This window comes from Bufo bufo, chromosome 6 (genome assembly GCF_905171765.1).
Source record: "Bufo bufo chromosome 6, aBufBuf1.1, whole genome shotgun sequence".
Classification (NCBI taxonomy): domain Eukaryota; kingdom Metazoa; phylum Chordata; class Amphibia; order Anura; family Bufonidae; genus Bufo; species Bufo bufo.
Window position 1 is genome coordinate 182,783,749 of NC_053394.1, and position 24,078 is coordinate 182,807,826.

General features: G+C 46.2%; 1 protein-coding gene across 3 annotated transcripts in view; it reads left to right on the forward strand.

Annotated features, from left to right (window-relative positions):
• LOC121003834 (V-type proton ATPase 116 kDa subunit a3-like) overlaps positions 1-3,745 on the forward strand; it is a 73,871-nt gene extending 70,126 nt beyond the window's left edge. For all 3 annotated transcript variants that reach the window (XM_040435751.1, XM_040435753.1, XM_040435750.1), the window contains exon 20: positions 3,567-3,745. In XM_040435751.1, coding sequence (XP_040291685.1) covers positions 3,567-3,642 — 76 coding nt within the window. In that variant the 3' untranslated portion in view covers positions 3,643-3,745. The remainder of the gene's footprint in view (positions 1-3,566) is intronic.
• Positions 3,746-24,078: the final 20,333 nt, after the last annotated feature.

Genomic DNA, 24,078 nt, shown 5'->3' on the forward strand with positions numbered 1-24,078 from the left:
GGACCTGACTGTATATCAGCGCTGGAGCGTTGTAAGAGGAGCGGCTGATAACAGTCACATATGATGTAATGTCTCTGGAGGTTAGATCAGTGCTGGAGTGTTATAAGAGGAGTGGCTGGTATCAGTCACATATGATCAGGGGCGTAGCTATAGGCGGTGCAGAGGTAGCAGTCGCTACCGGGCCCAGACGCCTGAAGGGCCCAAAGACCCTTGTGCCACATAAGACACTGGCATTATAGAAAGTGCATGCTGGTCAATTTACACCTCTGGCTGGAGGGAAGGGGTTAGGTCAAGAATTTGGCATGAGGGGGTGCCCTTTCAATGTTTGCCTCAGGCAGCAGGAAGGCTACGTGCTCCCCTACCCCTGGCCACAGAGCACTGAGGGAAGGGGGGCCCAAGCTAAACTCTTGCACTAGGGCCCATAAGCTTTTAGCTACGCCCCTGCATATGATGTAATGTCTCTGGAGGTTATATCATTGCTGGAGCGTTATAAGAGGAGCAGCTGATATCAGTCACATATGATGTACGGTAATGTCTCTGGAGGTTATATAAGCACTGGAGCGTTATAAGAGGAGCGGCTGATATCAGTCACACAGGATGTAATGTCTCTGGAAGTTATATCTGTGCTGGAGCGTTATAAGAGGAGTGGCTGATATCAGTCACAGGATGTAAATGTCTCTGGACAGTGCACAGCCCCCATCATTTAACCCCCCAGGTGCCACGATCAATCGCGGCACCTGTGAGTGAAGGCGGAGGAATGCGGTTCCCTCTATTAAAAAAAAAAATAATAAATCTATCCGTAACAGTTTTAAAAGGTTATTTATACATTGTATTTCTTTACTTATTAGCAAATGGGTGTGGCAGCGGAGGGGCCAGGGCCAGGGGTGGGTAATGGGCAGAGTTAGGGGGCCCAATTCTGACTCTTGCTATGGGGCCCAATGATTTTTGTGTACGCCCCTGTCCATAGGCATACACATCAGAGGAAGCTGAAGCTGGTTGCCCCAATTTTAATTCAGGAGCAATAAACAGCGGGAAGCAAATAGAGGTGGCTGAACTCCGCTGCTCTGTATCTCTTGTGAAGTCAATGTCTCCAGCAATGCCCCTCTTGTTATTTACAGTAAATACATTATTTTCATGTAGAGATCTAAAAGTTATGTGGGAGGCATGTATTGTATGCAAGCCATGTGCGACCACTCTCAATTAAGGGCCTACTTGTCGTTCAGCGGTGCAGTTATGTGGTAAAGCCCTTTTTGCAATGAAATTTGTTATGTGACACTGGCTCTTTTTCGCAAAATGTATGGGTGAATGTACACCTCCTTTTGCGGTATGGAACGACTTACTTAGGGTACTTTCACACTAGCGTTAAAGTTTTCCGGTATTGAGTTCCGTCACAGGGGCTCAATACTGGAAAAAAATGTTTTAGTTTTATCCTAATGCATTCAGTATGCATCAGGATGCTTACCATTCAGTATGCATCAGAATGTCTTCAGTTCAGTCCCTCTTACGGTATGTGGCCGGAGAAAATACCGCAGCATGCTGCAGTATTTTCTCCGGCCCAAATTCCGGAACACATGCCGGATCCGGTTTCTGGGTCTGCACATGCGCAGACCTTTTAAAAATGTGAAAAAAATAAATACCGGATCCGTTTTTCTAGATGACACCGGAGAGACAGATCCGGTATTTCAATGTATTTGTCAGACGGATCCACATCCAGATCCGAAAACAAATGCTATCCGTTTGCATACAGATTTCCGGATCCGGCAGGCACTTCCGGCAACGGAACTGCCTGCTGGAATCCTCTAACGCAAGTGTGAAAGTACCCTAAGTGGTGAAATTCTTTCTGTGACACTGGCTCTTTTTTGGAAAATGTATGGGTGAATGTAACCTCCTATTGCAGTATAGACCGACGTACTTAGTGGTGAAATTCTTTCTGTGACATTGGCTTTTTTTTCGGAAAAAGTATGAGTGAATGCACTCCTCCTTTTGTGGTATGGTCCAAAATTACGCAGTGTTGAAATCTTAAATTTCAAAGTAAACTCCGCTGCTCTGTATCTCTTATGAAGTCAATGTCTCCAGCAATGCCCCTCTTGCGATTTACACCAAATACATTATTTTCATGTACAGATCCAACAATTATGTTGAAGGCATGTAGTGTATGCAAGCCATGTGTGACCCCTCTCATCGCTCTCACGCTGTTCTGCACCTGGTTTGCCTGGGCGAATGGAGTCACACAGGGGAGGAACTGCTCTGTGTCATTCAGCAAGAAATCGAATCCTGGCTTTCTCCGCGACAACTAAAAATCGGAACCATTGTGACGACAACAGGAGAGACATGGTATCGGCGCTTCGTCAAGGATGGCTGAGCCATGCGTCCTGCATGGCACACGTGTTCAATCTGGTTGTCAAGCAGTTCCTGAAGTCTTCACCCATCTGCAAGACATCCTAAAAATGGCCAGGAAATGTTGCATGCAGTGGCAGAACAGTATCCCCCAACATAGGCTGATATGTGACGTTTCCAACCATTGGAATTCTACCCTCCATATGTTGGACCGACTGTACGAACAGAGAAAGGCCATAAACAATTTCCTGATGATCCAAGTGGACAGGAGTAGTCCCCTGTGTAACTTTGATGTCAGCCAGTGGCAGCTCATGCGTGACACCTGCCGTTTGCTCAGGCCCTTTGAGGAGGCCACGTTATTTGTCAGTCGCCAGGACTACGGGATGAACGATTTAATTCCACTACTTCATGTCCTGCAGGATACAGGGTCTTGGAGGCACATCTGGCCAGTATCCGTCCAGGTGTTAAGGGTGTCTTAACAGTGTCCCCCACAGTGGAAAAGAATGGCTGTAATAGCAGGTTACCTTGCTGACTCCAATGCTTGGCCATGCAGATTAAAAATTTTCCTCATTCTTTATTTTCTCTCTGTGGATCTTGAAGTGCTTTCTGGGCCTAAGAAGAGGGAGCATAAGGCACAGCTTTCTTCATCTCTGAACTCTAGTCTAAACAAACTAACTTAGCTGAGAGTGGACTGGGATCCCCACTCAATCTCCTGCAAAGGGCTGAGCCAGGATTATTAACCCTGGGTGTGCCATCCATACACAGTTATGTTGGTCATAATAAATAACATGACAATACATAGCATAATATTGCATAACATTAAATAACAAACCATTTGCAGATACCCCCTGTTCTGGGGTACTGCATTACCCTGACAGCAGGGGTGTTTATGGGTTGCTGGGTGGCGGTGGTTGCCCTGAGCCAAATTACAGTAGGGAGCCACACAAACGAGGCTACCTTGATGTAATGAGACATACATAAAAATGGTTTAGCTGCAGAGATGTTTCACAACCTGAATGGATGTTGTTTCTCCATTAGTAAATGGATAAGATATATTTGGACATGGCAGCCTGGCATTTTTATTTCAAAATACTGTATTTGTAGTACTCATTATGTTTGTCTTTTTTCCCTTGTTTTATTATTCATACATGTGTGTGATTCTGTATTATCAGTTATACAATTATTTTATAACAAAGAACTTAAAAATGAAAAAATTGTGTCTTCTGCAGGGTGGAGTTCCAGAACAAATTCTACACTGGCAGTGGGTACAAGTTTACTCCGTTCTGCTTTGAGATGCTCTTCTAAGACTTCCAAAGACTCTATACACTTCTGACCAAAGGGAATTAGTGAATTGGGGAATTCTTCTATGTAGTCTGCTGCGCAAAATAAACTTATTTTAAGCATTGCATTGTAGCCTTTTATGATGTGCATTAGATATCATGCTGTAATTGCACATCTCTGCTTCTTTGGCAACACAACAATTGTTACTGCCCAGCATCATGTCTACATTATACTATTTGGGGGGTACTATCTCTTCTTGGGGCAAGAGCGCGCCTTAATCGGCGTGAGGAGCCTTATAGGCCATACATGCTCCTCTAGAAATCTGGGGAAAAAAGGTTTGCAAATGAGCTCTTAATAAGCTCTTCCTCTAATGCCACAAGATGTAAGGCAGCTATCCTATTAGTCAATGTTTGACCCCAGAGGAGCATGTATGGCCTAAAAGTCTCCTCATGCCGATTAAAGTGCTCTCTCTCCAAGGAGAGATAGTACCCCCCAAATCTTGACTTGGGCCTCTCACCCAGTTAAGCCAGTACTCTCTATGTAACATATAAAAGTCAATGTTGTAGAGCATAAAGAGGGTCAAGGAAAAACAAACCTGACACACCACACATAAAGATGATTTTGCACAGTAGCACCAACAATTTAGGGTCCATTCACACGTCCGCATCCATTCCGCAATTTTGCGAAATAGGTCCGGACCCATTCATTTTCATTGGGGCCGGAATGTGCTGTCCGCATTTGCGGATCTGCACTTCCGTTCCGCAAAAAAATTGAATATGTCCTATTCTTGTCTGCAATTGCAGACAAGAAAAGGCATTTTCTATGAGAGTGCGGGCGATGTGCGGTCCGCAAAACACATACGGACATGTGAATGGACCCATACAGTGAGATTTTTCACTACACTGTCTTGTAAACTGGGCCATCACAGCCAACAGGAAAAGTGTTAGCTAAAAGTTAAACTTTCAATGATTTTCTGATACTGCCAATGTATATATTATCACATGCAACACAGAGGATCACATATATACACAAAGGTGTAAGAACAATTGTTATACTCCTTGAAAGAAAATTGCTGGGTATTTACCATTATTGGATAAAGATAATTCTTTTTTTAATAAAAATTGTAAAAATAAATAAATGGAGAGGGTAAGGAAAGGGGGGAAAAGTCTCAAAGGAGGGAACCTACCATTTCCAATCTACCCATATCTTGAACCATTTTTCTTTAGAGCTCCTACAATTACAAATTGAGTCCCATTATACTTTTAAGGCTACTTTCACACTCTCGTTTGGTGCGGATCCATCATGGATCTGCACAGATGGATCTGTTCAGATAATACAAACGTCTGCATCCGTTAAGAACAGATCCATTTGTATTATCTTCAACATAGCCAAGACTGATCTGTCCTGAACACCATTGAAACTCAATGGAGGACGGATCTGTTTTCTATTGTGTCATAGAAAACAGATCCGTCCCCATTGACTTACATTGTGTGTCAGAACAGATCTGTTTGGCTCAGTTTCGTCAGACGGACACAAAAGCGGAATGGAGATGGAACAGAGGCAAACTGATGCATTGTGAGCAGATCCTTTTCCATTCAGAATGCATTAGTGCCAAACTAATCAGTTTTGGAGCGCTTGTGAGAGCCCTAAACAGATCTCGCAAACGGAAAGCCAAAACGCCAGTGTGAAAGTAGTCTAAATCTGGACACGACCCAAGGATGTGCATGAAGTCTGCCCCATGTGATCCACACCGAGGGCAGATTGAGGATTCTCGTAAACCACATTTATTGAGCCAAGTCGGAGTGATATAGACTCTATGTGTAATATTAAATTGAGTCATTGTATGAATTTATTTCCCCACACCAATGATGTGACTACCGGACAATCATTTTCCTAAGCCCTCTGACCCGGTGAAAGAACATTAAGGAAAAGTGTCTTAATTAATAATTTGGATAATTGGGAGATCTTACCCCTATAACCAGAGGTTCCAAACGCAACATTCAGAAGTGAAGAAGTATCTATCTCTAAAAGTGAAACCTGCTTAACTCTTAAAAGGGCTGAACGTACCTGACAGTACCGAAACCAACTTAGATTACCTAAGTTCCCCAATAGTGCCAAACGCGAAAGAGGAAGTACATCTCCGTGCTTCACCACTTGTGAAAGATAAATAATATTGCTTTTTTTGCCAGAATCTATCACCTAGTAATTTATCTATCTCCTGTAAAAATAAATTGTGCCAAAGAGGAGTGCACTGAAGAGACCCTTTTATCCCCATCCATCCTCTGATAGTTGTCCAGGCTCTAGAAAATAACTTCCCAGTTACTCTATACTCTTTTTCAACATTAATCAATCACCCAGATTCCAGAAGTGTGAACATGCTATCAAAGGTTGAACAATTTATTAAAGCTTTACACAAAGGACTTTCCTCCCAATGACAAAATAACAATAACTGCCCAGCTATAAAATAACCCTTGAATTAGGGAAGATTCAATCCTCCGCTGTTCCAATGGTATATGCACTAATTTCCACCTCACTCGCTTTCTTCCCCAAAACAGGTCGTTCATCATCCTCTCAAGAAATTTATAAAACTTGTCCTCAATCCAAACCGGGGAATTCCTGAGAACATAAAGAAGTTGGGGCAAAACCACCATCTTAATTAAAGAAATTCTGTCAGGATCTGGTTAAAAATAATCGCGACCATATTGCAATTTTTTTTATCTAGACTTGCTTATCAATAATATCATATTAAGCTGAGCATAATCCTCAACGCTGGGTGATATCATCATGCCAAGATATTCTACTGTTTCAACTACCTTTAACATAGTGAGAGGGACCTCACTCAAATACTAAGTTATCTAATAGCATAAGGGTGGTTTTTGCCCAATTAATATCTAGACCAGAGACATCACCAAAAAAGTTTACCAAATGGATAACTCTTGGGAGAGTAGTGTTGGTTTTATTCATGTAGAATAATACATCATCCGCGTATAAGGAGATCCGATCCTCTGCAGTGGCGTCGCCAAGGGGGGGCCAGAGGGGGCCACGGCCCCCCCTACATCACGCTGTGCCCCCCCAACTTAGCGGCCGCAGCCGGGCACAGGGAGATGAGCGCTTCCATTGCGCTCATCTCCATAGTCATCTGATCTGTTCTAGTGCGGCGGGGCAGGGGAGGGAGAGGCGTGTCCCTTCCCCTTCCTCTGATAGGCTGCCGGCCTAGTGCCTGCAGCCTATCAGAGGCCGGCGCAGGCGGCACGATGACGTCATCGCGCCGCCTGAGCCATACAGCGCGGGACACAGGCCGGAAGAGGTCTGCATCGCATCGCTGACATGGAGGTAATAATATAATAATGCTTTTTATTTCTTTTTTCAATAGTTTTACAGGCACTTTAGGGGGGCTCTTGTTACTGGCACATTGGGGGGGGGGGCTCTAAGCTCTTGTTACTGGGCTGGCACATGATGGGGGGGGCTCTTGTTACTGGCACATGATAAGGGGGCACTTATTACTGGCACATGGGGGGGCTCTTGTTACTGGCACATTGGGGGGGGGGCTCTAAGCTCTTGTTACTGGGCTGGCACATGATGGGGGGGGGGCTCTTGTTACTGGCACATGATAAGGGGGCACTTATTACTGGCACATGGGGGGGCTCTTGTTACTGGCACATTGGAGGGGCTCTAAGCTCTTGTTACTGGGCTGGCACATGATGGGGGGGGGCTCTTGTTACTGGCACATGATAAGGGGGCACTTATTACTGGCACATGGGGGGGCTCTTGTTACTGGCACATTGGGGGGCTCTAAGATCTTGTTACTGGGCTGGCACATGATGGGGGCTCTTACTGGCACATGGGGGGGCTCTTGTTACTGGCACATGGGGGGCTCTTGTTACTGGCACATGGGGGGGGGCTCTTGTTACTGGCACATGGGGGGGGCACTTATTACTGGCACATGGGGGGGCTCTTGTTACTGGCACATGGGGGGGCTCTTGTTACTGGCACATTGGGGGGCTCTTGTTACTGGCACATAGGGGGGCTCTAAGCTCTTGTTACTGGGCTGGCACATGATGGGGGCTCTCACTGTCACATGGGGAGCTCTTGTTACTGGCACATGAAGGGGGCTCTTGTTACTGGCACATGGGGGGGCTCTTGTTACTGGCACATGATGGGGGGCACTTATTACTGGCACATGGGGGTCTCTTGTTACTGGCACATTGGGGGGGCTCTAAGCTCTTGTCACTGGGCTGGCACATGATGGGGGGCTCTTACTGGCACATGGGGGGGGGCTCTTGTTATTGGCACATGATGGCTCTTCTTACTGGCACATGATGGGGGGGCTTATTACTGGCACATGATGGGGGGCTCTTGTTACCGGCACATGATGGGGGGGGGCTCTTGTTACTGGCACATTGAGGTGCTCTTATTACTGGCACGTGATGGGGGCTCTTGTTCCTGGCACGTGATGGGGGCTCTGGTTAATGGCACGTGATGGGGGCTCTTGTTACTGGCACGTGATTGGGGGCACTTGTTACTGGCACGTTATTGGTGGGCACTATAGGGGCATCTACTGAGGCCACAAAGAAGGGGTATTTTATATGGGGGCTCTGTACAGTAGCATAGGAGTACTATGGAGTCATCAACGGGGGCACTAGGAGGAAGGGGGGAGAGGAGTACTATGGGGCATTTATTGGGGCACTATATAGGGGTATTTTATACTGGCACATTATGGGGACATTAGCTCAACTGGAGGCATTACAAGGGGGTATTTTTTGCACTGTCACATTATAAGGAGAATTATTTCTACTGGGGGGGCATAATGGTGGGCTTTATTACTCCCCATGGTATGAACCTCCTAGTAGCAGCACCAGCCTCTCCCTGCTCTGCTATCCCTCTGCCCCTTCTCCAAATCTTTATTATGAAATCTTTCTCATTAGGATAAAACACAACATCGGCTCCACCGAGCCCCCCAGCCAAGTGTTGAAGTGGTGTCCGAGATCCCCAAGGGCCAAGCCAAGTAACTGTAAGTTTTCATGTGAAATATGTTTGTTATACACATATAGCATACACTGTGCCACACAATATACAGTATACCTCTACACTGTGTAGTCTGTTCTGTAAGCACTATTGTTTTGTGGTGGCGGACAGAAAATAATCTGGAAGTGCCCCTCCCGAGACCAGGCTCTGGATCCTCCACTGGACCGCTCACAGGAGTGTACATTTCTTCTAAACTGTAATCCGTATCCTCAGACCTGCAGAAATCAACACTCGCTCGGTAACAACTAACAGGCAGTGCCTGTAGGCTGTAGCCTGGCCCTGTTACCGAAGCTAGCTGAGTTGTGTATGGTTAAGGTACTAGTAAAGATGAGCGGCGGCTGAATCCTGATTTAAAGTTAAAGTTGCTGCAGGATATGGACAGTTTAGAAATGTCAAATGTACACTCCTGTGAGCGGCAGGGAGGGGGATCTGTGGATGACACTGTTATAGGTAGGGGGATCTGTGGATGGCACGGTTATAGGGAGGGGGAACTGTGGATGACACTGTTATAGGGAGGGGGATCTGTGGATGACACTGTTATGAACGGGGAAATGGGGATCTGTGGATGACACTGTTATGGACGGGGAAATGGGGATGACACGGTCATGGGGTGGATCTGTGGATGACACATATAGCGTAAGATGCTATATACGGTATGTGTCATTCACAGATCCCCCTCCATCAGTGTCATCCACAGATCCCCCCCCCCCATAGCAGTGTCATCCACAGATCCCCCTCCCTATAAAAGTGTCATCAACAGGCAACTAGGACATGTTGAAATCTGAGTGATTGTTTTTTTTTTTTTTTTTTTTAACCACAGACAGCAGGACTTTTCTTCCCTGTTGCAGTTTTGGGTATTGGGTAAAGTATAGCAGCATTTCTAAGCATACTTGTGTAAATGTATCGTTGTTATAGCTGCCCCCCCTACTTTTGTCCTGGCCCCCAGTGTGCCCCCCCACAATTTTAAAGCTAGAGACGCCACTGATCCTCTGGTCCCGATACTCGAAAACCTTAAATAATTATTTCTTGTCTAATACTAAATGCTCAATGTAAATTTCAAATAATAAGGGTGACAGGGGACAACCTTGACAGGTGCCTCTAGACAACAAAAAACTAGGGGACAAGCTACCATTAAGTTCAATCTCGCAGTAGGAGAGCTATATAAAAGCCTAACCATGCCAATAAATCTAGGTCCAAATCCCATGCTTTCTAACACCTTCCAAAGGAATTTCCACTCCACCCTGTCGAACACCTTATAGGCATCCAAGGACAGGATGGAGCGGGAATCCCCCCCAGGGGACTGTATATTTGTAAAGAGACGATGGAGATTATGATGGGTAACTTTGTTAGGGATGAACTCATTCTGATCAGGGTGAATGACCGAAGAAATAACTTTAGAGAGCCTAATAGCCAACATTTTTGCAAGAAGTTTAACATCTGTATTTAGGAGCGATATCGGTCTGTAGGACTCTATATCTAATGGATCCTTTCCCTTTTTTAATATTAATACGATTACTGCTTCACCCATTGAGTCAGGTAATATACCCTCCTCCAAAGAGTTATCAATTACACTCAGTAAATTTGGGAGTGTCACATCACCATATTTGCGATAGATCTCATAGGGGAGGCCATCTGAACCAGGAGAGGAGTTTCCAGAACAGGCCTTCAATGCAGCCTACATCAAGGGAGTTCCTCTGTACTTCAGTGAGAGCCGGAAATTTGATGGAGTTCAAGTAGGACTCAATCTTATCATCCATGCTATCATTACTAGTTCTATATATTTCCAAAAAGTGATCTACAAAAGCTCCCTTTTATTTTTTTCCTGATTTACAGTAATAATACCCTCAGGTAACCGGATGCTTGATCCGATCAATCTTGGGATTAATAACACAATTGAAGTCCCCATTTACTAGGGTCAGGCAGTCTGGCCACTTCTCCATGAAAATTAGGAAAACGAGTACATCAAAAGAGAAGGGAGGGGGAATATAAATAAAAGCTAAAGTACATAATCTACCACAAAGTTTCCCATGCAGAAACACTCCCGTGCTCACTTTAAGATCATATCTTTGTCACAAGAGGCAAACATCTTTGCCAGTAGTGCCCTAGGCTGCCTTCCGGGAATCCGATGGACCCTTTCGATTAGAAACATAGAAGAAAAAGAGATAATTACTCTTACCGGTAATTAGTTTTTCCAATAGCCTCCACAACGGCACTCTCACAGGAGGCTGTCCCCACCCCCAGGACAGGAAACTACGTAGAAGCCCAAGATTTAAAAGGCCTCCTCCCCTTCCCTATTCAGTCAATAAGAGAGGACATGGAAGTGATGCAAGAAAAAAATATGTATTAACCAAAAACAATTACATCATTATATAACAACAAGAATAAAAGGGTAGGAAATCCCAGTGCCATTGTGGGGGCTATTGGAAAAACCAATTACCGTCAAGCCTCCACAACAGCACTCACAGGAGGATTGACAAAGTAGTCATTCTAGGGGGGGACAGCAGCTGAAAGAACTCTATGGCCAAAGGACAATTCTTTTTTGTGATGGATATCTAAGTTATAATGATCGAAGAAAGTCATAGGGTTGGCCCATGTGGCTGCCTTGCAAATTTGATCCAAAGAGACGGATGCAGATTCCAGCCACGAGGATGATATCGCTCTAGTAGAGTGAGCCCTTATACTGGCAGGAGGAACAAGATCCTTTTGAATATAGGCAGAGCTAATTAAATTTCTTATCCCTTGCAATGGAGGATTTTCTGGCTGCTCGTCCTTTGTTAGGACCCTGGTACTGGAGGAAGAGTTGATCAGATCGCCTGAAGGTACTGGTAGCATCAAGGTAGGATAAAACGATTCTTCTGACGTCCAGATTATGGTACTTGTTTTCCTTTTCTGAGGATGGAGATGAGCAGAAAGAAGGTAATGAGACCTCTTGTTCGCAGTGAAACCTGGAAATGACCTTTGGAAGAAAAGAAGGGCAGTGTCTGAGTACAATGCGATCTTCTAGAACTACCAGATATGGAGGTTTGCAGGAAAAAGCTTGCATCTCCCCCACTCTTCTGGCAGTTGTAATAGCTACTAGAAAAACCGTCATCAAGGTGAGAAATTTAAAGGGTTCGGCACTTTGTTTAAACTGATAATCTATCCTCTGGATAGATCATCAGCATCTGATTGGCTAGGGTCCGACACCTGGGACCCCCGCCGATCAGTAGAGATTTTGCGAACATAAAATTTTCCGTTCGCGAACGGCGAACGCGAATTTTCGCAAATGTTTGCGAACGGGCGAACCGCCATAGACTTCAATAGACAGGCGAATTTTAAAACCCACAGGGACTCTTTCTGGCCACAATAGTGATGGAAAAGTTGTTTCAAGGGGACTAACACCTGGACTGTGGCATGCCGGAGGGGGATCCATGGCAAAACTCCCATGGAAAATTACGTAGTTGACGCAGAGTGTGGTAAGTTGAATTCGCAATGCGATTAATATAACCTGTATTAATCGCATTGGGATTACAACTTAGATCTGAGTTCATAATGGTTGTATTGCTAGAATTGACGATTCCGAATATAACTATTCTAGCACTATATTCTCAATCTTCGTTATATTCTAGCAATACAACCATTAGGAACTCAGATCTAAGTTGAATTCACAATGCGATTAATATAACCTGTATTAATCGCATTGCGATTACAACTTAGGTCTGAGTTCATAATGGTTGTATTGGTCGCGCCGTCATGTGGTAAAGGGGGACGGGGGTGTGACTCACTGCAGCCTGGTGAGTGGTGGGGCGCCGCGGCAGCTGCCCTGCAGGAGTCTCTGGTGCCGGGAGGAGGAGGTAGGTAGAGCGGCTCTGACTTTATAGACCAAATTATTTTAATAATACCCCAATAATAAGTTAATAACCTAACCCCATTCATAAATTACTGTGGATTATTATAGAGACGGCCCCAGGCCAGGAGACATAAGGGGTTGGGTTGAACTGTGGGCTGGGGCCACCCAGCCACATTTACTAATCTTTGCTCAGGGCGGCCCTCATAAATATATACCCACATGGTGTGGACTGGTCCTTTTTACTAAGGAATATAGTTTAAACGTTTTTGTGCAAAAGAGAAAATAAGAAGTCAGCTCCAATCAGATATCTGCACATAGACCAAGACTCTGGGTCTATGCAGATATCTGATTGGAACTGACTTAGTGACTTCTTTTTTTCTCTCTTTTATCTCTTTATTATGGCTTCGGGGGGGGGGGGGCGGGGGTGACACCATTTTCTACCGCACCGGGTGACACCAGCCATAGCAACGCCACTGTAACCATTAGGAACCCAGCTCTAAGTTGAATTCGCAATGCGATTAATATAACCTGTATTAATCGCATTACGATTACAACTTAGATTTGAGTTCTTAATGATTGTATTGCTAGAATTGACAAATATAACGGATATAGCACTATATTCTCAATCTTCGTTATATTCTAGCAATACAACCATTAGGAACCCAGCTCTAAGTTGAATTCGCAATGCGATTAATATAACCCGTATTGGCGTGGCCTAGCCGTCATGGTGTGAGGACGCAAGTTGTTTCAGCTCCGACATTATCCTGCAGTATCCTGATTGTCTGAGCATTTGGCCTGATAGAAACACCCCTATGTGATCCGCAACTCACGGTTTACCGGTAACCGGAGTTTCTGCTCTGTGGCTGCTGCGGTCGCTGTCTGCTGGATCTTTTTGAGCGAGGCCTGTGAGCGGAGCGTTATCCTGCACGGCGGACCCCTCAGTGAGAGCGGGAGAGGTGGGGACGCACGAATATCTTACTCACCGGTAGTGGTGGTCGGGTGGGGCCTGGAGCTGCAGATCGGTGTGGCCCCCCAGCTCTCTCCCTGCTGGACTGCCGGTTTGAAGTCCCCCACGTGTCTGGCGGTGCGGGCGCCATCTTACCTGTGACGCTGGGAACAGTCATCTTCATGCTCCAGGACTGGCGCGGGATCTTGGCTCTCCTGTCTACATCCATCTGACCCATCTGACAATTGTATTGGGTTGAAACTGCGGCTCAACTGAGTTGTAGGGCAAGTACATCCTGACTCCAGGAAAAGAATCTATATAGAGAGTGGTGCGACTGCTAACCTGTTGCCCCTGTGTGAGGGTGCTGTTTAAAGGGCCAGTACTCCTACTACTGGTGGAAGGGAGATCACCTTATGGGCCGGAAAACGGGCACCTCAGGGCCAGCTAATCCACCTAAACTAATGCTGGACAATATGAGCCAGACAGAGGATCGAGAGGTCGGGACCTCCTCTGAGCGCCCAGAAGTGGACCTTGCAAAATTTATGGCGGCCATCACTAACTGCCAGACGGCGCTTACGGTCAAAATTGACCATGTCCAGGCTGATCTTACTCTCCTCAGACATGATATTGATAAGATTAGAGAGAGAACAACTGAGGTGGAAAGGAGGGTGAGTGATGTGGAGGACAGAGTGATGACTCTGCGATAAATGCTCTGCAGAATCAAGTCAAGACTCTGATGGCGAAGGTAGAAGACGCCGAGAACCGTAACAGACGGAACAACATCCGCATTATGGGTTTACCTGAAAGAGCAGAAGGGCCCTCTCCTGAAGAGTTTGTGGAACGTCTTATAAAACAAGTCTTTGATCCTATAAATCTATCAGGGACTTTTGCAGTGGAACGTGCTCACAGGATCCCCACTCGTCCCCTGCCTCCTGGAGCCCCATCTCGTCCTTTTATCTTTAAGGTCCTAAATTACAGAGACCGAGATGCTATTCTGGCAGCAGCTCGCCGACTAAAGGACATTCATTTTGACAACACCCGGATCTCCTTCTACCCAGACTTTTCTACAGAAGTGCAGAAGCAACGTAGGCAGTTCACGGCGGTGAGAACCCGGCTAAGAGAGAAGGGACTTGTCTATGCCATGATGTATCTGGCACGGCTCAGAGTGCAGGAGGGAGAGCAGGTGAAGTTCTTCGCTACCCCTGAAGAGGCAGGAGTGCTACATATCTGATGTTTTGGGTGTCTCATCATATGTTTCAGATGATCGTAATATCAACGGAGCTGAATGTGTGATGGTTGTGGTAACCTGCTGCATAGGTTCAGTTTTAGGTTTACCTAGAGCAGTGGGGTTAAGAACGGGTTCTCCGTTCCCCTTTTTCTACTAACGAGGCAAATGGGGGGAGGGCTTTTAGGCTTGGATAAGTTGGGGTCATCTGGGCAGGGTGGGGGGTATTGCCTGAGGTTACGGGCATATTTAGGAGCTCTTGCTCTAAACTTTGGAAGTTGGTATGAATGTGTGAGTGTATGGCTTGGGTGGTGCAGTTGCTTCTGGGGTTATTGTCTTAACAAGCCGCCATGATGTCGGTCTGTCGGTTTGTCTCCTGGAATGTCAGGGGTCTCAATGACAAAATTAAACGATCTCTGGTCTTTAATTTTCTGCGAAATCACAATCCTGACGTTCTGATATTGCAGGAGACACATTTGCAGGGGCGGAAGCTTTTAGCGTTAAAGAGACCCTGGGTAGGTTCAGCATACCACGCTGTATATAATTCTAGGGCCAGAGGTGTGTCAATTCTGGTGGCAAAGTCCCTTCCCTTCCGATCATATTCTGTGCATACTGATACGATGGGGCGTTTTGTGATTCTCCACGTTGCAGTCAGGGGCATTGACTACCTTGTGGTGGGTCTTTATGTCCCCCCCTCCTTTCGGAGGGAAATACTGGATGAGATTATGAGAAAAGTAGCATCTATGCCCCCGGTGCCTCTGATTGCATTTGGGGATTACAACGCGACTCTGGACCGGTCGTTGGATCGACTTCGCCCTAGTGATACCCATAATGAGGCGTTAAGCTCCTGGGCTGATGTATTCGATTTAACGGAGGGTTGGAGGTACTTGCATTCGGGATTACGCCAATATTCCTGTTACTCTGCTTCACACGTTACGCTCTCACGGATAGACTTAGTATTCCTTAGTAGAGATCTATTGCCCTCTCTGGTGGTGGCTGACTACTTGCCACGAGGTATCTCTGACCATGCCCCTCTATTAGTAATTCTGAAACAACCCCTGGCACCGGCTGAGAGAATATGGAGACTCAATAGTAAATGGCTGGAGGTCCTGCCTGTTGTTTGGGCTGTACAGCAAGGTATGAAGGACTATTGGGACTTCAATGAGGGCTCAACTAACCCGTTGATAGAGTGGGAAGCCTTCAAAGTTGTGATGAGGGGTACTCTGATTCAAGCGATAGCTACGTATAGGTGTCGCGGATGGTGTACAGGAAACAAGACAATGCAATACAATTAATGACTCACTGGATCCACAACTAAGGAACAAAAGGGAGACCCCTACATGAGACCTGCCACTCTCCCTAATTGCTCAGCCTATGCGAACACCCCAAAGGTGGATGGGCGCATATCCACGTACCTCGGCTATCTAATACCTGAAGACCCTACAATAGTGAGGGGACACGACCACCGGCTCCCTACACAAGACACGGAGGGAGTCAGGGTCACCTGAAAATCCAGCAGACAGAAAATCACAAATAAAGGAACAGCACTTATCTTGCAGAGGACTGGGGAATAGAAACAGCATGCACACACACTCCAGGAAGTTGTATAAGCCGCAACCTAATGCATCCTGGGGAGGAACTTAAAGGGAAGCAATCAGTCCAACTGCATGACAGCTGAGATAGACTAACGAGATGAGGAACTTAACCAAAACAAAGAAACTCAAGGAGGAGGATCTGGAAAGCTCCTGTCAGAGCTTCTCAGCTGTCTAGTTGTGACAGTACCCCTCCCTCTACGAGTGGACTCCGGACACTCAGGGCCCACCTTCTCAGGATGGGACCTATGGAAAGCCCTGATGAGACGAGTGGCCTTAATGTCCATCACTGGGACCCACATCCTCTCCTCAGGACCATAACCCTCCCAATGAACGAGGTACTGGAGGGAACCGCGGACAAGACGAGAATCCACAATCCTAGAGACCTGAAATTCAAGATTTCCATCAACCATAATCGGAGGAGGAGGCAAAGGCGAGGGTACAATAGGTTGAACATAAGGTTTCAATAAGGACTTATGAAAAACATTATGGATCTTCCAAGTCTGAGGAAGATCAAGACGGTAGGCAACAGGATTGATGACAGACAGGATCTTGTAAGGCCCAATAAACCTAGGACCCAACTTCCAGGAGGGAACCTTCAATTTGATATTCTTGGTAGACAACCACACCAGATCACCAACATTCAGGTCCGGACCAGGCACACGTCTCTTATCTGCCACACGCTTATATCTCTCACTCATGGTCTTTAGATTATCCTGAATCTTTTGCCAAATAGATGACAAAGACGAGGAGAATCTGTCCTCATCAGGTAAACCAGAAGACCCCTCTCCCGAGAAAGTCCCAAACTGCGGATGAAACCCATATGCACCAAAAAATGGTGACTTATCAAAGACCAATCCTCCGTATTCTCCGCCACAAAACAGCGCAGATATGTCTCCAGATTCTGATTGACGCGCTCTGTCTGGCCATTCGACTGCGGGTGGAAAGCGGAAGAGAATGACAACCGAACCCCCAAGCGAGAACAGAAAGCCTTCCAGAATCTGGAAACAAACTGCATGCCCCTATCAGAGACTATGTCTGAAGGAATACCATGCAATTTGACAATGTGGTCAATAAATGCCTGCGCCAGCGTCTTAGCATTGGGCAAACCAGGAAAAGGGATGAAATGCACCATTTTGCTAAAACGGTCCACCACCACCAGAATCACAGTCTTCCCCGAGGAACGAGGCAAGTCCGTTATGAAGTCCATGGACAGATGTGTCCAAGGACGGGAAGGAATGGGTAAGGGAAGGAGAGGACCTGATGGCCGTGAATGAGGGACTTTGGCACGAGCGCAAGTCTCGCAAGCTGCCACAAAACCCTCAACCGACTTACGAAGCGCAGGCCACCAGAATCTCCGAGCAATGAGATCCAGTGTGGCTCTTGCCCCCGGGTGCCCAGCAAGGACCGTATCGTGGTGTTCCTTAAAAATCTTGTGTCTCAAAGCGAGAGGCACAAACAACCTCCCAGGAGGACAAAGATCAGGAGCCTCTGACTGGGCTGCCTGCACCTCTGCCTCCAATTCAGGAAAAAGAGCAGAGACCACCACACCTTCAGCCAAAATGGGACCCGGGTCTTCAAAATTCCCACCTCCCGGAAAACAACGTGACAGGGCATCTGCCTCCACATTCTTAACCCCAGAGCGGAACGTGACAACAAAATTAAACCTTGAAAAGAACAAAGACCATCTGGCCTGTCTCGGGTTCAGACGCTTGGCTGACTCCAAGTAGGCCAGATTTTTATGGTTAGTAAACACGGTAATAGGGTGTCTGGCTCCCTCTAGCCAATGGCGCCATTCCTCAAAAGCCAACTTGATGGCCAATAATTCCCTATTTCCCACATCATAATTTCTCTCTGCGGAGGAGAGTTTCTTTGAGAAAAAGGCACACGGTTGCCATTTGGCAGGAGAGGAACCCTGAGACAAGACCGCACCCACCCCTACCTCAGAAGCATCAACCTCAACTATGAAGGGTAACGAAATATCAGGTTGTACCAGGATGGGAGCGGAAGCAAAACTCTCCTTGATATTAGAAAAGGCCTTACGCGCCTCTACCGACCAGGAAGAAAAATCTACCCCCTTTCTGGTCATATCAGTGAGTGGTTTAACAACAGAGGAATAATTCAAAATAAATTTCCTGTAATAATTGGCAAAGCCCAAAAAACGCATCAGCGCCTTCTGATTCTCAGGAAGCTCCCACTCAAGCACAGCGCGGACCTTCTCGGGGTCCATGCGAAAACCAGAAGCGGAGAGAAGAAACCCCAGAAATTTAATTTCTGGAACCGCAAACACACATTTTTCCAGTTTCGCGTATAATTTATTCTCCCGCAGGATGAGCAAGACCTGACGTAAGTGTTCCTTATGAGTCTTGAAATCAGGAGAAAAAATCAAAATGTCATCCAAATACACTAATACAAATTTTCCCATTAAATGATAAAAAATGCTGTTCACGAAATGCTGAAAAATGGCTGGGGCATTCATCAAACCAAAAGGCATAACCAAATTCTCAAAATGGCCCTCAGGGGTATTGAAAGCCGTCTTCCATTCGTCTCCTTCTCTGACCCTGACCAGGTTGTATGCCCCTCTTAGGTCTAATTTGGAAAAGACTTTAGCCCCAACAACCTGGTTAAACAGGTCCGGGATCAGAGGAAGCGGATAAGGGTCACGAATAGTGATACTGTTCAGCTCCCTGAAATCCAGACAAGGTCTTAAAGAACCATCTTTTTTCTTAACAAAGAAAAAACCAGCGGCAACAGGTGACTTCGAGGGTCGTATGTGTCCTTTTCTCAGACTCTCAGAGATATAAGCACGCATAGCGACCCTCTCAGGTTGGGAAAGATTGTATAAACGAGATTTAGGCAGTTTGGCGCCTGGGATGAGGTTAATAGGGCAATCGTACTCCCTGTACGGGGGCAAATCCTGAACTCCACTCTCAGAGAAGACATCCGAAAATTCAGAGAGGAAAGGTGGTACAGTCTTAGTAGAAATCTCAGAAACAGATGTCATGAGGCAATTCTCTCTGCAAAAGTCACTCCAACCATTTATTTGCCTAGCTTGCCAATCAATGGTGGGGTTATGTTTAGTGAGCCAGGGTAGCCCCAACACTAGAGGAGTAGGCAAACCGCTAAGGACGAAACATGACACATCCTCAACATGAGCATCACTCACAATTAAACGAATATTGTGAACTATGCCCTTTAATGATTTCTGAGAAAGTGGAGCGGAATCAATAGCAAAAACAGGAATATCCTTTCCCAAAGTGCATACCTGGAAACCATGAGTTATTGCAAATTGATTATCAATGAGATTGACAGCTGCTCCACTATCCACAAAAATCTCACAAAAAATGCTCTTGCTCTCTAGCGCCACCCTAGCAGGCAGGACAAAACGGGAACTACAAGCAAACGGAAAACCTTCAATTTCCGCCTCAACCTTGCCAATAGTAACAGACGGAACATTTTTAAAAGATTTTTTCCTTTTTGTTTCTTTATTACTCCCAGAAGACTGCCTGAATCTCCTAGAGGGACAAACATTTGCCAAATGATTTATACCTCCACAACAAAAACAAACCCTCCCATGCGGGCTGAATCTTCTATTGTCAGAGGCAATCAACCCCAGCTGCATGGGCTCCTGCTCAGAAGGGGCTGACAGCGACTGAGACCCCTGCGCACAGAAAGAGACCGCTGCACTGTCCCGGGACTGAGTATGACAGGAAGGAAAAAAACGTAAAAGGGAGGGGAGAAGAGAGAGGCAGCGCCAAATGTGTAGTAAGGTATAAAACGATTACAGTAATGAAAAAAGTAATGCGCTTACCAGAGTCTGTTGTGAAGAGTCACAACGCCTTTGACGAGCCTTGCTGGAAAATGGACCAGCGGCCAGGGGTGCCTTGCTGCAGCCTAGGTTCCAGGGCGCATTTAAAAATTAAATGCGAAAGCGAAGTGAGATAAACAAAAAAGGAAGAAAAAACTGGAACTGCAAATAGTATTTGCTCCTTGGGCGCTGCTCGGCTGGATATATAACGCAGAAGGTGAATAAAAAAGTATTTATTGGTCTACGCGTTTCGAGGGAATTGGACCCTCTTCCTCAGGACAATCATACAATACAGGACAGTAAACATTTATTTATACACTTGTTTTTGGCGCCTAACCTCGATTTAGGGGGCGGGGCTATGGGCGGAGTTAATGTGCATATAAACAAACATGAATTAAAATAATCGTTACTATATAAGTAAAAGCAAACTTAGAGACACTTCACAAGGACGTCCGGTAATCACTGGAGTGGAAAATATGTACCAGTGATGGATGAAAACACAGAGCAGCAGGGGGAGGTGATGCGTCAGGACGGGTCGCTAGGCCACGCCCACATTTGTGACGCAACACTGAGGGGGAAGTTGGGCTTTTACTCAGTAATAGAAGCGCTGGGGGGGCGGGGCTATGGGCGGAGTTAATATACATGTAAACGAGCATGAGTTTAAGATAATACCTACTATATTGGTGACAACAAACATAGTCACTGGAGTGTGAATTATGCCCCAGTGATGGATATAAATAGAGAGCGGCAGAGGGAGGTGATACGTTAGGACGGGTCGCTAGGCCACGCCCACATTTGTGACGTGCACTGACGGGGAAGTTGGGTGTTGCTTTTTTGTTTATCTCACTTATGACAGGAAGGAGAGATCTCTCCTCTCTCTCTAAGACGCCTGTCAATACGAACGGCCTGAGACATAGCAGAATCCAAGGAGGTAGGTCTCTCATGAAAGGCAAATGCATCTTTCAATCCCTCTGAAAGACCATGGCAAAATTGACTTCGGAGTGCAGCATCATTCCAACCAGTATCAGCTGCCCATCTCCAAAATTCTGAGCAGTATATCTCTGCGGATTGTTTACCCTGGCATAACAGACGTAGTCTAGACTCAGCCAGAGCAATACGATCCGGATCATCATATATCTGACCCAGGGCTAAAAAGAATTCATCCACTGAACGGAGGGGCCGTGCCCCCTCCGGCAGCGAAAAGGCCCAGGATTGAGCGTTACCCCCGAGCAGCGATATAATGATCCCCACCCTCCGTTCTTCATCACCAGAGGAATGGGGAAGAAGGCGAAAATGGAGTTTGCAAGCCTCTCTAAAACGCACAAAATACTCACTACCCCCGGAGAACGTATCCGGGAGCGAGATCTTAGGCTCAGAACAAACTCCATGAACGCAAACTGAACCGATCACTTGAAACTGAGAAAAAGTCTTACGGAGATCAGCTACCTCCAATGAAAGACCCTGGAAGCGCTCAGCCAAAAGTGAAACCGGATCCATGCTTGAGACTGTTTTGGCGGCTTATAATGTCGCGGATGGTGTACAGGAAACAAGACAATGCAATACAATTAATGACTCACTGGATCCACAACTAAGGAACAAAAGGGAGACCCCTACATGAGACCTGCCACTCTCCCTAATTGCTCAGCCTATGCGAACACCCCAAAGGTGGATGGGCGCATATCCACGTACCTCGGCTATCTAATACCTGAAGACCCTACAATAGTGAGGGGACACGACCACCGGCTCCCTACACAAGACACAGAGGGAGTCAGGGTCACCTGAAAATCCAGCAGACAGAAAATCACAAATAAAGGAACAGCACTTATCTTGCAGAGGACTGGGGAATAGAAACAGCATGCACACACACTCCAGGAAGTTGTATAAGCCGCAACCTAATGCATCCTGGGGAGGAACTTAAAGGGAAGCAATCAGTCCAACTGCATGACAGCTGAGATAGACTAACGAGATGAGGAACTTAACCAAAACAAAGAAACTCAAGGAGGAGGATCTGGAAAGCTCCTGTCAGAGCTTCTCAGCTGTCTAGTTGTGACAATAGGAAGGAGATGAGTGCTACTAGGACTAAGTTAGAGGGGGAGGTGGTAGAGAAAGAGCAGGCTTTTATTACAAATCCGGATGGAGAGGGCCGTAGATTATGGGATGAGGCTCAGAGAAACTTAGTTTACACCTAACAGAATATACCCAGAAGAAGTTATTGTATCAAAGGCGTGTAATATTTGCTGATGGGGATAAGAATGGGAGTGCTTTGGCGTTCCTGGCTAGGACTGAGTCGCCTCAGACGGTGGTCCCACACATTACCTGTGGGGATGGCTCAAGGGTATACCGACCGAAAGGCATATGTGAGCAATTTGTTCAATTTTATGCGGACCTGTATAGCTCCAAAATTGGGGTGTCCCCGGATGAGATCCGATCTTTCCTTCAGACCATCCCCCTCACACCATTGGCAAGGGCGGATAGTAAGTTTTTGGAGGCAGCTATTGATGTAGAAGAAATTAAAGCTGCGATTGGAGATATGGCAGTAGGGAAGTCACCTGGTCCGGATGGGTTCCCAGTCGAATGGTACAGATTAGATGTTGAGTTGCACTCTACACGTCTACTGAAACTTTTTAATTACGCATATGACTCCGGTGGGTTGCCTTTATCCTTTTGGAGAGGCTACCATTGTGGTAATTCATAAAACTGGGAAGTCTCCGGACCACTGTGCGTCATATAGACCTATTTCCCTACTGAATACTGACGCCAAAATCTTAGCTAAAATCTTGGCCAAGAGACTTAGTAGGGTAGTCTTATCCATTATTGACCCTGACCAATCTGGCTTTATGCCTGGAAAGACAACTGATTTCAACCTTAGGAGATTATTTACGAACTTGCAGGTCAGGCATGATAATGCGGGTTCAAGGGTCCTGGCATCTCTCGATAATGAGAAAGCCTTTGACTCGGTAGAGTGGCATTTTATTTGGGAGACAATGTCCCGCCTTAGCTTCCCTCCCTCCTTCATTCAATGGGTCCAATTATTGTATCGGGCGCCTACAGCACGCATCAGAGTAAATGGCTTTCTTTCCCGGCCATTTAGGTTATACAGAGGTACAAGGCAGGGTTGTCCCCTGTCCCCGTTGTTGTTCGCTCTGATAATGGAACCTCTTACTCAATTGATTAATAATAGCTCCTTGATAGAGGGGTGGACGATAGCTGGGATACAAGAGAAGGTATCGCTGTACGCGGACGACCTGTTGGTGTACTTAGCTGACCCTGGCCCTTCCTTAGAAACCCTGCTAGATGTGGTGAATGGATATGGGAGGTATTCAGGATTGTGAGTGAACTGGGCTAAATCCAGTCTATGTATGGTGGACATAGAGGAAGGGATAGATATCTCTCCGGTATCCCCCTTGAAGGTGGTAGATAGCTTTCTTTATTTGGGGACTCACATACATAGAGACCCTCGGCAATTCTGCCATCTGAATCTGAGACCCACTATGGAATATGTCACACGCAAGTTAGAAGCCTGGGAAAATCTCCCCTTGACCTTAATAGGCAGGATTAACATCTTTAAAATGGTGTTGCTACCAAAACTATTATATGAATATAGAGCGGCTCCAGTGAGGGTCCCGAAGTCCCATTTTGATGTCTTAGATAAAGTTATGTCCCGATTCTTATGGTGCCACCGGGTCCCTAGGATAGCAAGGAAGACGTTGAAAGCCTCCTACTCACAGGGAGGTTTGCAACTTCCTGACTTATATGTTTACTATATAGCGACACGCCTGATCTATGCTTCCTGGTGGATTAGAGCAGATCCCAATAATCCGGCGGTGGTGCTGGAGGCTGCGCTAGTTGGTTCATATGAAGCTCTAACGAACTTGGTTTATAGGGGAGGTGGAGTTCTGGTTGGTGGGAGATACACAGAGACTATGGTGACGGTTATAGAAGCTTGGGCGAGGTTTGTGAATACACATATGGATACTCAAGCAGGGGACATCTGGTCTCCGTATATCCCACTATGGCGTAACAAGCATCTCCCTG